Here is a 15,516-nt window from a genome sequence, read left to right as displayed (position 1 = left end):
GCTGGTGTTAAAGGCCCGCGTTCAGCTTCCGGGTCTGCTGTGTTCTCTGCTGCGCCCACGTCCACTGGTGTATCCTTGAGTTCCCGCTTCCACGATCCAGCAGTCACAGACCTCGTAGCTAGTTTTTTTTTCATTGTTATTATATTGCAATTTTTTTTTCAATGCTGTAAAACACTTTGTGCTGTGCTTGATATAAAAGGTGCTTGTAAATAAAGTTTGATTTGATTTGATGACCCACCTGAGTTATATGAACTCATCCATCTCTTCTACCGGTCTTCCAGATCCACATCCACACCATGTTTCTCCAGATCCTCTGTATTGTCCCTTCATGCACTGTTTGACAACAAGAACACATCATCTGCAGATTGAAAATATTCTGTGGTTCACATGAAGAACCAGCGGATAAAAAGCTGTATCCTTACAAATATTCAGTTGTTTAGAAACAACAGAGACAATAAACCTCGTCTGCCCCCTAACCTTCAACATCTTGGTTAAAAGTAGCTTTTTTTTCCCTCAAAGCTCTAGCGGTTGGCAGATGAAGCTTTATGAACCACTGCCTTTATTTTCTGAAGCTACTAGATGGCACTCTTCGTTCTAAGATGGAGGCTGAAGGACTGGAAATAAAGTGTGCTCTCAAACATTTCATCAACAGATAGCACCACCGAGTGGCGTCAGAAAATAAAGACAGTGGTTCAAAAAGCTTCATGAAGCTTCATCTGTCCATCACTACCAAATTCAACACAAAACACTCCATACTGACAATCTGCCAAAATAGTTCTTGAGATGTTTGTAAAAGAAGTGACATGTACATAGGTACGACAGCCTTTGCTCTGAAATTTGTTGAAGCACTTGTGGCAGCAGTCAAAAGTCTTTTTGAATATGATGCCACGAGCTGAGCACACCTTGGAGAGTTTGGTCCATTCCTCTTTGCAGTGCCTCTCCATGTCCGTCGGGTTGGAGAGGAAGTGTCGGATTCGGTGCACAGCCATCTTCAGCGCCGCTCCTTTCATAATGCGGCTCTGTACATCAGGTCATCGTCCTGCTGAAACATGAACCGTTGCCCAGTGTGAGCTAAAAGAGCTCAGGAGTTGTTTTCATCCGGGATGTACCCCGACTAGTCTCCCAGTTCCTACCACTTGAAAACCGTTCCCCAGGCATGATGCTGCCTCCACCGTGCCTCACTGGAGGCCTGGTGATGAGCGCTGCCTGGTTTCCTCCAAACATGTCGCCTGATATTCACACAAAATAATTCGGTCTTTGTCTCATCGGACCAGAGAATTTGGTTTATCATGGTCTGAGAGTCCTTCAGGTGCATTTTCAACTCCAGACCGGACACCGTGTGTCTTTGGCTGAACTGTGGCTTCTGCGGAGATGGTGGTCTTTCTAGAAGGTTCTCCTCCACAGAGAATCGCTGGAGCTGTGGCAGTGTGACTATCTGGTTCCTGGTCACCTTCCAGGAGCAGCTCCATTTATTGCGACATAAGCAGTAGAATGTAAAAATTTGATTAAACCAGTAACTTCCACCAGTTCTGTAAATACTAGCGTTTTCAAACTGCTCTTCTTTAACATCAGATCACTACTTTGAAACAACTTGTGCATTTTTTTCATTTTGTTCTTCACTTGTTCGGTTCAGAAGTTCTGAGTTAATTTCTATGACAGAAATCTATCACAGTGACTTTAAATCCTCAAAAAAATGTGAAAAGTGTCTCGACTGTGGTATTTCTGCTGTTCTGTGTCACCTTGTTTTAAGTGTTGTGGCTGTACTCCTTAAGTCCGTGTCTTGTTTCAGGTTCAGTCTGTTTCCTCCTGATTGCTCTCAGCTGCGCCTTTTTCACTCAGAATGTCACCTTTTTATTTTGTTTCACAAAAACGAACACCAGAGGGCGCTACCGCCTCATCCAGTCTGGATGAATCAGATCTGACTTTATTCTGGGAAACACCAGCTTGTCGTTCTGTCTGGGAAACACTGTAAATATGACACACACCACACACACACACACAGGTTTGTTTAACACCTATTTATTACCACCATAATATGAGAAATTTGGAAAATACAAAGATCAGCTTATTTATACGTCTGAAAATCTCGAGGAATAAGAAAAATATAAAAGAAAACAAATATGAGGTTATATCGTGTATCACAAATTTGGAGAGAGGGACAGAGAATAAGCTGCAGGGGACACACACCCACACACAAACGCACACACACGCAGTGGAGAGTGATGGACACGGAGCAGCAGCGCCCCCGTGTGGCTGCCGGAACAATAGACGTCTGCTTGGAAAAGAGAAGAAGCCCTTCCTGTTTCTTCAAAATGCTAAATCAGATCAGTTTAAGAAGGAAAACAAAAATCATGCCCTTCGTTTACTTTCATGTTTTTCATGTTTAGTTTTGGACGTGGTGAAGGAAGGAGTGCTCCTCTGTCAATTACATGTTTAAAGAAAGAAAGAAAAAGACACCATATCAACAACATGAAGCAACCGACAGATTGTAGTTTTGTTTGGTTTGGCAGATCAGAACACACACACACACACACACACACACACACACACACAAACACACATCCGTGGGGTCCTGGGGCCCCAGAGGGGTGCAGGGGGCCTCTGGGGCTGGTTTTATTAGCACCCTGCTGTGGAAGTTGCGGCTCCCCTTAAGCAGACCAGCCCCTCGGCCCTCTGCGTCCTCTGGTCCACAGCAGCTCATCCTGCTCTGAGTGTCTGAGAGTGTGTGAGAGAGTGTGTGAGAGTGTGTGAGAGTGTGTCTGATCAGCCAAAGTCTGAACATGCACAAGAAAGTACCCTAAAAACATTTGTAGAAGACTAAAGAAAAGCTAGGAGAGACCAGACTTCGACATGTTCCTAACTCTTCATATTGAGGATTACTCTAAAATCTACCGAGAAGCTGGACAGGCCGAGGGAGGGGGCAGGGGGGCGGGGAGGGGGGGGGGGGGGGGGGGGGGGGGGGGGGGGCGGAACATGGCAGAGGTCTAAGCCCTCTCTCCACGGATGCGGCGGGCCAGCTGGATGTCTTTGGGCATGATGGTGACCCTCTTGGCGTGGATGGCACACAGGTTGGTGTCCTCGAACAGGCCCACCAGGTAGGCCTCGCTGGCCTCCTGCAGGGGAAACACACACACATGGTCACACACAGTGACACACACACACACACACACACACACACACACACACACACACACACACACACACACACACACACACACACACACACACACAGACACAGACAGACCTGCAGCGCTCCGATGGCGGCGCTCTGGAAGCGCAGGTCGGTCTTGAAGTCCTGAGCGATCTCTCTCACCAGGCGCTGGAAGGGCAGCTTACGGATCAGCAGCTCGGTGGATTTCTGGTACCGACGGATCTCTCTCAGAGCCACGGTACCGGGCCTGAAACACAACCGCGCACACTTCAGAACCTTGATGCAAAGCACTCACCTGAAACTAAGTTAGGGAACACATCTGGTTGAAGTTCTCCTGGTCTGACTGTAAAGGAACAACCTGAGCCTCCCCCAGCGCTGTCAGTCAGACTCTCACCTGTAACGATGGGGCTTCTTCACTCCTCCGGTGGACGGAGCGCTCTTGCGGGCAGCCTTGGTGGCGAGCTGCTTCCGGGGAGCCTTTCCTCCGGTGGACTTACGGGCGGTCTGCTTGGTACGAGCCATGACGACAGAGGATCACCTGAAGATCGAACAGCTTCATTAAATGCCTTCGTTATGTCTCAGATTGCTCCTCGCTGTAAATGTTTGGACCTTTTCAGATTTATCTCAACTTCTGTTATTAACTTGCATTTTGGAACCAAGATTTGTTTCCTTCCTCTTGCAAAGAAAACACTAAAAACGCCTCTTAGTGAAAATCAAAGTCTCTGGTGTGGCTGTGAATCAAAAAATAACTTCTCTTTACAAATATTAAATCCATCAAATTTAAAAAAATGAGGTTTATGAATTTAACTAACAACAAAGTGAAATCTTCCCACTGAAGTAGCCTTTGTTTTTACTTTATACACCGTTATTCACAATGTTTCAATAAATAAAATAAAAAAGTGGCATCTGAGCCAGTTGATAGATTATTGATCCAGCAGTGAAATGCAGCATCAAAGCCAAACAGTGAGAATGAACCTGTGAAAACACAAAACTCTGCATATGGACGACTTGCTTTGTGGCGCTTCCACGGTATTTTAGGCTTTATTAAAAACATTAAAATGTGAATTGTGCATGTCTTTTTTTTTTTCAAACTCTACTTTTGAAGTTCCGCCTGCTCTCCCGGGAGAACTTCTCCTCCAGGCTAAAAACACACCGAGCCCAGCCAATCAGCAACCGAGGGCTACGGCATCCACCAATCACAGAGCTGGACATGGTGTCACTCTCAAACGAGCCAATCCGCAGCAACGGAGGTGCGTTCAAGAGCCAATTGCGTGTGAGTACGACACGGGTGTGGGCGGGGCTTGCACGTGTGGTCCCGCCTCTTACCGCAGGATTATGGCCGCAGACAGAAACGAGCCCGCCGATACAGAGGAGGAGCAGGACTGAAACTTCGAACGTTTTTCAATAAAAACACAAACTGAGCACACAACACGCTAAAGACAAAATGTAGGAGACAGGTTCAGCTACTAAATCGACCGACAGGCGTGTGGTGGCCTGGCGCGGTAAACGCATAAAGCTCGGAAGGAGCCGTTGGAAGTGAAGCAGCTTTTCCTGCGGTGGAAGTCCGGAGCCGTTTCACATTGGAGCTTTTTCCTTCTCACTGCGTCGAAATAACAACAAATGCCACTCTCAATCAGCTCCATCTGTCACACTTCTGTCACAAAACAACAAATAACGTTATTTTGTGTAAAAAACAGAGAGGCTGTGTACTCACCACGGGCAGATTTTCCTTGATTGCTCCTTGAAGAATCAGTGTGTTGTTGCTTGCGGTTTGAGATTTTTACTCTCTCACACAATGGAAGCTGAGCGGGCAAAATGGCGCCCAGTCACTCATCTCTCTCCCACAATGCACCGCTGCAATGTGTCTAAACCCGCCAAATGTTTATACTTTGGCGGGTTTTATTTACGCTGTTTTATTTCCACTCTGCCGTTTGTGTTTATGTTAAAATTAGTCTGTTAGTGTTTATTTTACCAACCGAAACTTTACAAAATGTAAAAGAGATTAACATAAAATGTATTTGTCCCATAGAAAGCATGAAAAGAGGCCAATCAAATTCATAGAATATATGAAACACTCATCCTCACTCCTAAGGCCAAGTTTACGTTCACGAACGACATCAAATTGCCTTTGGACTGTGTGAAGGAACCAGTAGGAAAAGAAACATGCTCAGGGAGAACATGCAACCAGCTGAACAAAAAGCCCCATCCCTGGCTCCACATACTTTCAACAAGTAAGCAGAGTGCTTACAACCACATTATAATTCAGCCTGGGAATGAATGAATGAATGAATGAATAAATAAATAAATAAATAAATAAATAAATAAATAAATAAATAAAAAAAGCACATATAAATTAAATTCCCAAAGTTTTGTATGTTTTTATAAATCTTCATTTACTGTTCCGTAATATCCTGTGAAGGGTTGTGGGGTGATGGAGCCAATCCCAGCTCACCATGGACGAAGGCAAGATTCACCTGGACAGGTCTCTAGTCCACCATAGGACAACCATATTCACATCAACAGGGAATTTAGAGTAATCAATTAATCTCACATAAATGCAATAATAATATGTCATCTGAGTTCAAGGCTTTTAAAATTAAGTTTTTAGAGTAGTCTGCATCCATTTTAACACTCATGGATTCTAATGCATTAGAAATTTGTCCTCATTATCTCCAACAAATCCAGTTATGAAAGTGTGAAAGTAATAAAACCATTGACAGTTTTACTCGCAATGACCTTCAGATTCCCCCTTTGAAGGTCTCTGGCTTCCACATCTGAACCCTTCAACACTTCCTCACTGCACATACTTTGATTTTCCATAGTTATTTTGTCGTGATTAAGCACTTTGGGTATCCTTTGAAAAGCCTAATCTGATTTCGTGTCTTTAGCTAAAAAGTGACATTTTATTATACAGAATTCTCTATCCATGCAATGGAAGCATTGACTGAACGTTATGATAAATCTTCAAGTATAATTTCAAGAAACATTCAATTATCTCAAGGTCTTTCCAAGTGTCACTTTATACAAATCTAAATATGACTGACAGCAATTTACTTGAACAAAAAGCTTAAATGTGAAAATCATTTTAATGGTTGTATTTTATTTAAGCATTGTGTTTATTCTATGGGATACCTTCCCGCGATGCTCAGTGTCATGTCATGTCTGTGTATGTGTGTGTGTGTGGCTTTGTTTTAATGCTGATTTTACTGTTTAGCACTTATTGTTTTTCAATGGATATGAAAAGTGCTTTACAAATAAAGTTTGCTTTGATTTGAATAATAAAATAAGGATTTCATATGTAAAAATCAACCGAAACGTATTTGAATACCAACAGATTTTTTAAAAGTTCCTCATTCTCATTTAAGACAATGTCTTATTAACAACTTAAATAATGTTGCAGTAAGAATCCAGTGTCCTTCTCAGCAGAAGCAATAGTTTGTTTGGACTTATGAGAGTGAACAGGTGAGCTGTGAGGAGACCAGAGTGGAGGAGTTGGGCTATTTCAGGAACTGTGACCTGTGAAAGAAACGGTGTGGAATTTAACTGGGTGAAGGTCATGAAGAGTGACAGAAGGCTGCAGACCTCGGTGTAGTTTGAGAAAACAGGTCTAACTGACAAGAGAAGGAAAAACTATAATATAAACATTGTTTTAGGAAGCTTTGATTAAACAGCTATATTAAGATAAGCTGATGGAAACTGTAAATGTAACCGAATCTTTAGGCAAAAATCTGGAAATGCAAATTCTTTAGCCTTTAATGATCACTTTAACACCTCACACTTGGTTTAACCCGCTATCTTTCATTTTGCAACACAGGAGGTTCATGAATGTTGCTTTTCACTGCAGTGGATTTAGACTCCGCTTTGTGTGAAGAGTGTTAGTTTTGCTTTGCTTCAACTCAATGGACCATTTGAAATCTTCAGAAGAACTTCATGAGGACTTATTCTCTTCAGAAGATTCTCCCAGAAAGCACAGTTCCAAACCAAGCTCAGAGAAACGTTCTTTCCTAACAGATCAAGCTGCAGATCGCTTCTGAAGGCTGCTAAATGTTGGTGACAGTGGGTGTGTATGCGAGTGTTTGGCTTCACTGCAATGTTCTGGCAAACCAGCGATCAAAGGTCTGCAGGGTTTTCAGGAGGCAAAGGAAAAAAATCCGTACTGAACATGAGTGCCAGTTTTCACCAAACCTGTCAGGACAGACTCGGGTGTGTTACGGACACGATGAACAGCCACACACACACACACACACAAAAAAAAACCTCCCCAAAGATAATAGCTATTCCTGAACAGTTTTATTTAATTCATATCTGACTTTAGAGACCTCTAGTTTCAGACAGGAGTGTTTTCACATTCAAGTACACGGTGCCTTACTTCAGCGCCACATCTGAAAAGGTCGAGGCTTTAGATAAGGCAAGAGGAGCAAAACCTGCAAGCGATAAAGAAGTCAAACAGTTACAGAGTACAACCTGGATTTAGACAGATTCCAAACATATTGTAATCCAGTCATTATGCCCAAGAAGGTGTCGTAGTATTATACCAGCTGTATGTACTACACAAGGATTTGCAGCTTTTAAAAAAATGGCCCCACGTGTCCTAAAAAAGAATTCAACTTCATAGATTTAAATTCAGAAGCAGTGAGGTGGTAAAAAATAAGCCTAATAAAGAAAACAACCCAGTCTCAGGTGACCTTCACACTGTTTGTGCATCATGACAAGAACAGTAAACAAAATGTGGCGTCGTTGCAGGAACAAAATCCGAGGCTCTCATCAACCGAGCCGATTCTCCTGCGGAGCCGCGTTCGCCTGACAGGACATCGTTTTCACCTTTATTCTGTTAGTCGTACCAGGAGTTAGATGGAGAACAGAAAGAAATGGGTAAAAAAAAACAAAAAAAAACCCAAAACAACCTCTTACACCTCTAAAGCTACAACAGGCATCCATCCAGCCACCCTCTCCGTCTTTATCCCGTATGTGCGAGGACTGTGCCCAGTCGTTTGGTCCCTCTCCCAACGAAGAACACACAAGTACCAAAACATTCTATCACAAGTCATTGAAATCGATTTATAGCAAAGTTACATAAAAATGGCACAGTCACAGAGAAAATAAGACATTGATAACCACTATACGGATTGAAAGTCAGCCATGGCGGCTCCTCATCGCTCCCCGACGTGGACACGAGAGCCGGCGCACATCCTCCTCTCACGACTTGTGCTGTAACATCCAGAGAGAACGCAACGGATAGAGAAGTACACAGAACTGTTCTGTAAGAGATAGAGAGTGCATGCATTTCTAAAATGCAAACCTTAGTCCCAGTTGATGCTCATACCCAGCGCCATCTAAAAAAAAACAAATACAACTAAAAATCCCTTTTACTAGTAATTCTATTTGTATAGTTAAATTTTTATATTTATTTATTTATATATATATTTTGTATATATATATATATAATCTTACATTTTAGTGGTTCCTGTTCTTTGTACCTCTTTCAGGTCATATACATTTACGACCGGCTACTGTCTCATTCAATCACAATAACATGACCTCATGGACAATAACATCAGGTACATTCAGGACTTTCTGTAAAAAGTCTTACAATATTCTTTACAATTCATTAAAAATACAGAGGCAAAAATATTCGAGATACAACAGTCCACTGTCCTGCAGAGGCTGCTCGGCCGGAGCTCATCAGAGTCTCTCCTTCCCTTCATAAATGCTTCATTCCGTCCGGATCTCCGTCTCTGGCCTCTGCAAGGCCAGCTCGGTCTGGATGAAGGCCCCCTGGCCCAGCGCCGTGGAGTACGCTCTGTTGTTGTGGCTCACGGAGAACCCCGGGGCCGGGTAGGAGCCGGGGCCTCCACGCTTCTGCACCGGGGCCTGAGGCTGAGGTACTGGGTGGTAATCGTCCAGGTTGTCGTAGTGGGACTGCGCCGTCTTGGCGCCGTGTTTCTGGTACGGGTAGTCCAGGTCCGGCTTGCCGTAGTGCTGCTGCGGCTCCCGGACGCTGTGCGACCGCTCCGGTTTGGAGCGCGCCGGCGGCTGGTCGTCCGCGCCGTGGTAGCCGCCCGGCGCCTTGGCTTTGCTCGGGTGGTGTTCGGACTCGGGGCACTCGTACCGCGGCTGGAAGGTCCTCTTGCTGGAGTACTCCTGCTGCCAGTGTTTGGACCTGCCGCCGTCGCCGCACGGCTTGTCGTCGGCGCTCTCCTGCGGGTGGGAGAGGCTGTGGCTCAGCGTGGAGGGGAGGGAGTGGGAGGACTGGCATTTCTTGGAGCCGCTCTGTTTGGAGAGCCCGTCGGACTTGTCGCCCTGGACGTGCTTGTCCGTCTCCAGGTACATGAGCGTGTCGGGGTCCATGTGTCTGGGGAGGTAGCGGCCATCTTTGCTCTCGGCTGCTACCAGCACAGCCTTACCCGGGTCCGATTTGCTGCGCAGGTGCAGGGTTTCGTATCCTGATATGTCTGCTGGTGTGAACAGGCCCACGTTGTCGTACTGCGAGAGGACGGGACCTTTGACCTTCAGCCGGGCCCGGCTCTCCCTGCGGATGGAGTGCATGCGGAGCCTCTCGGCCTCCTCCGGATCCCAGGCCAGGTAAGCGGCGGCCTCCTTGGCCCCGTGACCCGGGGGCATGTCTCTGCTCACAAAGCTGTGCTCCTTTCCCGGCGGGAGAACGTGGCGGGAGAGGTAGTGGTAGCCGCTGGCCTTTCCGCCCGGTCGCCCGGCAACGGCTCCCGCGTCCCGGCCGCCGTAGGCGTGGACGTGCCTGACCCTGATGGTGCCGTACGGGTCGATGTCATAAAACGGAGACTCCAGGGGACCGGCGCCGGAGTACGGGCTGTAGCGATACTGGACCCGGCCGTTCTCGAAGTAAGGCTGCAGCTGGGTGACGTGGTAGTCGGCCTGCGAGGACTGCTGGGCCGGCTGCTGGTAGGCTTTGCACTGGTACACCGGCCGGTGGTAGAAGAACATGTCGTCGTCCGGAGGGACTTCCGTCCTCTGGATGGGCACCGAGCGGATCGTGGAAGGAACGTGGAGCGAGTGCACCCTGCGGATGGTGGGGTAGCCGTGCGGCCGGTCGTGGCTGTAGCCCGGGTGGCCGGGCCCTGGAGAGACGTACACGCTGCGGGGGTTCCCTCTGGACTTCATGGAGTGGTGGTACGACCGGGGGCCTAAAGTGCTGTATCTGTTATCCAGTCGGGCGCTGTACGGTATCTGAGGCTCAGATTTCGACACGTAGTGCGGGGGGAGGGTGTCGGGCCGGTAGTGGTGCGGTACGGACTGCGGACCCACGGGAACGGGCCTGGTGTGGTAGTACGCCGCTCCGGAAGGGTCGATCAAGACGGGCTCTCCTTTATGGTACAGGTAGGCTGGTTGATGAGTGGAAGCTTTCCGAGGAGAATGAGGGTGGTGAGGCGGGGCCTCGTCCGGGTGTCCAGGAGGCGGGGCTTCACCCAGGACGTGGTAGGACGCCTCCGTTTGGCTGAGAGCCGCCGTGGCCAGCTTGCTCTCCATGGTTCGGACTGGGGGGGGAGGGGGAGTGGGTCCGTACGAGTCGTGGTATTTCGCAGACTCCGTACAGGGCTGGACTGGCTTTATGGCCTCCCAAGGCTTCTCCACAGGCTCAGCAGAGGTGGGGGCCACTCTGGCGCTGGCCTTGGAGAGGTGGGGCTGAGGCTGGGTCTGAACCGGAGCAGCAGTTGGGGTCGCAGCTTGGCTCTGCTGCTGACTTTGGGTTTGGGGCAGTGAGACAGCCGGCTTTTTAGGCTTCAGAGCTACTGGAGGTGGCTGTTCTGAAGGTTTTGGAAGAACTGGAGGTGGAACAGTCTCCTCTGGTTTGACCTGGGAAACAACAGAACACAATAAATCTTTAACAATGAAGGTAACAATGAACACCTACCACTGTTTTTGTGAAAAGAACCAAAGATGTGGGACTACGATAAAGGTTAGACTTAAGACTTTTCTATTTATTAAAGCTTATACTTAGAGCTGGTTGAAGCTACCCCACACCATTTATGAGTTAGGCTGCTGCTGGCTTGGACAGCTGGGAGACCTACCACAGTGTCTTTCCTTTCTCTCTCTCCATAAGGTGATTCTTCACTATGACATGTCACTAAGGATACAACCTCTTACAGAATGAGTATAAGTACGAGTACTAACGTTTAACTGCTTGCCGATACTGAGTTCTGATGCAAGGACTTATTAAATGCCATAAAGCCTGAATCGTTTGGCTTTATGGGAACACTAAATCCTGGTCTCTCCCTGTAGTCTGTACATTCTCTCATCAGGGCACATGTTCTTTATGCCACGTTATTTAAAATAATGCTTGTTTTTAGCAAACGGACTGATCATATGCGGAACAAACCAAACCCTTCAGATGAGCCCATGTCATGAGCTCCAGCTGGGTTACCTCAGGCACATGTTGTGGTAGGACTGCAGCGTCTTTGCCGCCGCCGCCGGGCGTGGTGGCCGGAGTGCTGCTGGACGAGCCCGTGTGAGGCGGGGCGTGTCCTGAGACGGGCTGCTGCCTCTCCGGACTCCTCCTGGCGGGGGACTTGAGGCCGGCCGAAGTGGGGAGCGGGGCACACTTGTAGATGGGCGTGTCTGGAGGAGTGGCCTCTGATCCTGGCTGCGTCTCAGCCGGACCTGGAGAAGACTTGACACCGTCCGACGGCTTAGCGGTCCCGCCGGTTGCCTCGGGGGGCTGCTGCGGCAGGGCGGGGCTGGAAGTGAACTGGACAGACGACACCGCCGTGATATTTGGAGTGTAGCTGTGTGCTGGTGGTGGGGACCCCCCTCTTCCTGCTTCCTTCTCACAGGCAGCCTGAAACAGCGGGCCCAGCGGCGAGGCGTCCTGGACTTCGGTGGTGTCCGGCAGCTGTGGGGGGGACACCGGTGTGGGGGGCTCGGACGAGCGGGCCTGGGCCTGGATGGACACCTGCTGGGCAGACTCGGCCAGCGCCAGGGCCAACATACGTGCAGCGTTTTTAGGAGGCGGAGGGGGGGGAGGGGCAGAGGAGGGAGCTGCGGAGCTGAGGGAACGAGGGGTGAGGTCCTTCGAAGAGTCCAGATCTACAACTCCTAGCAGGGACACAGAAACACAAGCGCTCTAAAGATGAAGAACAAATGAGCAAGACGACAGAAGACAGTGTGAATGACGGCAGGCGGGCGGGTTTTCAGGTGCTTCAGGAGGGGGGCAGATCGGGGCAGTTCAACACGGGGCTTAAACACATTCCAGAAGAAACACAGAGCTGAATCAGCTGCTGGGACCCCGAGGAAAACCACCTCTAATGTGTATTCAGAATGTCCGATAAAATACCCAAAGTTACTGAACAACAAGTAGAAACAGATTGAATTTAATAGAAACTCAGGAGAAATTATTTCAAACTAGAGGCAGCCAGCAGCCCCACTGCATGATGGTGCCTCCACCATGCTTTACAGTAGATGATCTCTTTGTTAGTTGCAGATGTTGTTCAGTAAACTGTGATTTGCATCATGCTGTAAAGATCATCAGAGGTCTGCAATCTTTATGATCAAACAGTTCTCCAAATAACACTTTTTGCAATCTGAGAACTTTTAACAGCAGAGATTTCACTATTTGCTTTTAGCTGCTGAAGCCCTTTAATCTCTTGCAGCAGTAAAATGTGTTTTTAAACCCTGTTTAAGCTTTTCAGCCATTTTTCCTCTGTCTTCAACATTTCAGCAGGTTTAGCCTGTTTTTTGTTGTCGGAGATACAGAAGATCATCCTTTCACGGTGGAATTGAATGAGTCTGTCCACATAAAGTAAAACTCTTTTCCTCTGAATTGTTTCTTTAAACGGATTCATGGTTCATCACAACACTAAAAGGTTAGAAACTCTCTGAAGGCTGTCGGCCGAGCAGCAGCATTAAAACGTTGACATGTTTATTTTCAGCTCATTCTGAGACCAGGAAGAGGCTGCAGAGGGGCTGCAGACCTCTGATCCCGCTGAAGCCTGAACAGTGTGACTGAGTGAGCCAGATGTCAAACTACGTGGACGGCGGTGACCCTGCCTGGTACCTTGGGGCTCCTGGCTGCAGGCAGCTGCTGGTGTTTGCTGCACGCCGTCTTCTTCCTTCGGCTCTCGACTGTCGTCGCCGTCGAAGGCCGCCAGCTTGGAGTGCAGCTCCATCTGAAAGGCTTCGCTCAGCGACGGCTCGGCCGCCCGCAGCAGCAGGCCGCCCATCAGGGGGGGAGGGGGGGAGTCCTTGGGTCTGGAAGGGGGGGATAACGGCTGCGGGGACGCGGTGAGAGCGGCCGGGTTCTTGTCGGGCGTCTCGGCTATGAAAAACTCGGCGGCGGTGAACGGCGTCAAGCTGCTGGCCTTCCCACACTTGATGGGCGACACGGCCTGCGTGGGTTTGTCCGTGTAGGAGTAGGAGGTGGTCAGCTTCCTGCTCTCTGGCTTCTCCGCCGCGGCCAGGCTGAAGTCTGTGGACAGCAGGGGGGAGGCCAGGCCGCCCAGGAAGGAGGCGGAGACCAGCTCCGAGCCGTTGGCTTTCCCGGCGCCGGGGCTCCTCTTCAGGGAGGACGCCCCGGCGGCGGCGGCGGCGGCCCCGGACTCGTCCAGGGGGAAGGCGTAGGAGGAGTCAGGGAGGCTGCACTGGAACGACATGGGGTCGAAGTCCAGGGACGCCATGCCGATGTCCGGCGGGCTGAGGTCCACGTCCTCGCCCGCCGAGCGGGGCGGCGAGATGAGGGCGGGCACGCAGATGGGCCCGTCGTCCGCGTCGCTGTCCTCGGTGCCGTCCAGGTTGTCGTAGGAGTTGCAGTGCTGCCGGCTGTCCAGCAGCTCGCCGTTAAAGGACGCCGACAGGGCGTCGCTGCTGGAGCGCGGGCGGCGGGGGCGGTACACCTTCGACTCCCCTGGAGGGACAGAGAAACCACCGGTTCAAACACGCCGGGCGACGGAGAACACGAGGAGAACGTCGTCAGGAGTCGGACGGTCACCTTCCACGTTGTGCAGCGAGCTCAGCGACTCCTCGCTCTTGGCCGACCGCAGAGTCGCCGTGTCTCCTCGACCTCCTGCAAAGACAGAAGGGAAAAAAACCATCGTGATCAGCCGGGCGGCGGTCAGTCAGCCCTGCAGCGGTCAGTCAGCCGGGCGGCGGTCAGTCAGCCGGGCGGCGGTCAGTCAGCCGGGCGGCGGTCAGGCTCCCCACTCTGCTCCTGCTCTCACCTGCCAGGGCCATGGCCTTCAGCTCGTTGGGCTCGCTGGGGTTTCTGTGCAGCTTTCGCTTGGACATGGAGGAAGACTTTCCCAGGTTAAAGAAGGAGCGCCAGCTGCCCACAGGAGACTTCTTCGACTTAATAGGAGGTCTCTTCCTGTCAGTCACAGACGCAAACATGAGCGTTAGCCAGGTCAGCTCATTGTTGGGTGTTTTTTCTGCATATATTTCTATTTTCAGCTTCATCTCTCTTTGTGTTATTGTATTTTTGAGTGAAACATGTTTAAACATTGGGAGATAAAACTAGACTTTGTTTTGATTTTACTGTGAGTCTTATATTTGCAGTAGAAATTGACAACAAAGCTCATTTTGCCATGTGTGGCCCAGATATTGCACATTTATGTGTTTTACCCTCTATTTTAAACCTTGCTGCCTTTATTCTCTGTGTCATTCTTTCTATTTTGGGGTGATAAGTTTTGTCTATATTCTATTTTTTCCTCTGAGTGATACATGTCTGTGTATGTTTACACCACAGTGGGGCAAGCCAAATGACGAAATGTTGATCCCACTGTGTCTTGTACATAACCTCCCTTTGGCTTTAAATTCTATAAACAACTGCTGCCCAAACACGACATCCCAGACTTTCCACAGGATTCATGGTCAAGGAAAACAAAGTAGCAGGAGTTTAAAATGTTATGTTTTGCATCCCATCATAGAGAAGATGAGGTTTTCTCTTTAGGACCAAATGTAATCCAAATCTCACAGCATCTGTTTGTCCTGTTTCACATTCATAAAACTCTTCAACATGTTCTAAAGTAAAAATCTCCATTTAAACAGTGTGATGGGATTCAGTGTGAGCAGTATTTTCATTTCTCATTACAGCAGATCACAACTGGACAGACATGATAAAGAGCTTCAATTATTCAGAAAAAGGACAAAAAAGGCAAAAATATGAGCTGAATGTAGCAATAAATGCTGAGAACATTGACGTTTTTCAGATTAGATTAAATCCATGTTTGTCTGTCAGGAAGCTTCTCTGAGATCAAAACTAAACGAGCTGATTGGAGGAAGATTTAAATGGATCGTCAGCACCCAGTCAGCCTGCTGCAGGAGGGGAGGACCTCCAGCAGGGGGCGACGTGTTCCTGGATGTTATCTGAGGATCCAGAGGCGTCACTCTGATGAAGAATA

General features: G+C 48.7%; 2 protein-coding genes across 4 annotated transcripts in view; both read right to left on the bottom strand.

Moving 5' to 3' along the window:
• Window positions 1-2,007: 2,007 nt before the first annotated feature.
• h3f3c (H3 histone, family 3C) lies at window positions 2,008-4,999 on the bottom strand. The gene is made up of 4 exons (XM_030101705.1): window positions 4,866-4,999; window positions 3,546-3,689; window positions 3,245-3,398; window positions 2,008-3,113 (listed from the first exon to the last, which is right to left on the bottom strand). The coding sequence occupies exons 2-4, from the start codon at window positions 3,671-3,673 to the stop codon at window positions 2,985-2,987; spliced, it is 411 nt and encodes a 136-aa protein (XP_029957565.1). The 5' UTR covers window positions 3,674-3,689; window positions 4,866-4,999; the 3' UTR covers window positions 2,008-2,984.
• Window positions 5,000-7,428: 2,429 nt separating this feature from the next.
• The window catches only part of arhgap32b (Rho GTPase activating protein 32b), an 86,048-nt gene continuing 77,960 nt past the window's right edge, over window positions 7,429-15,516 (bottom strand). For all 3 annotated transcript variants that reach the window (XM_030101701.1, XM_030101702.1, XM_030101703.1), the window contains 5 exons: window positions 14,338-14,483; window positions 14,109-14,183; window positions 13,179-14,024; window positions 11,550-12,220; window positions 7,429-10,981 (listed from right to left, as the gene is read on the bottom strand). In XM_030101701.1, the coding sequence (XP_029957561.1) occupies window positions 8,864-10,981; window positions 11,550-12,220; window positions 13,179-14,024; window positions 14,109-14,183; window positions 14,338-14,483 (3,856 nt within the window). In that variant the 3' untranslated portion in view covers window positions 7,429-8,863. The remainder of the gene's footprint in view (window positions 10,982-11,549; window positions 12,221-13,178; window positions 14,025-14,108; window positions 14,184-14,337; window positions 14,484-15,516) is intronic.

The sequence above is a fragment of the Salarias fasciatus genome, chromosome 10, assembly GCF_902148845.1.
Source record: "Salarias fasciatus chromosome 10, fSalaFa1.1, whole genome shotgun sequence".
Lineage (NCBI taxonomy): Eukaryota > Metazoa > Chordata > Actinopteri > Blenniiformes > Blenniidae > Salarias > Salarias fasciatus.
Note: the sequence above shows the minus strand (reverse complement) of the source record. Positions and strands in the feature narration are given on the sequence as shown.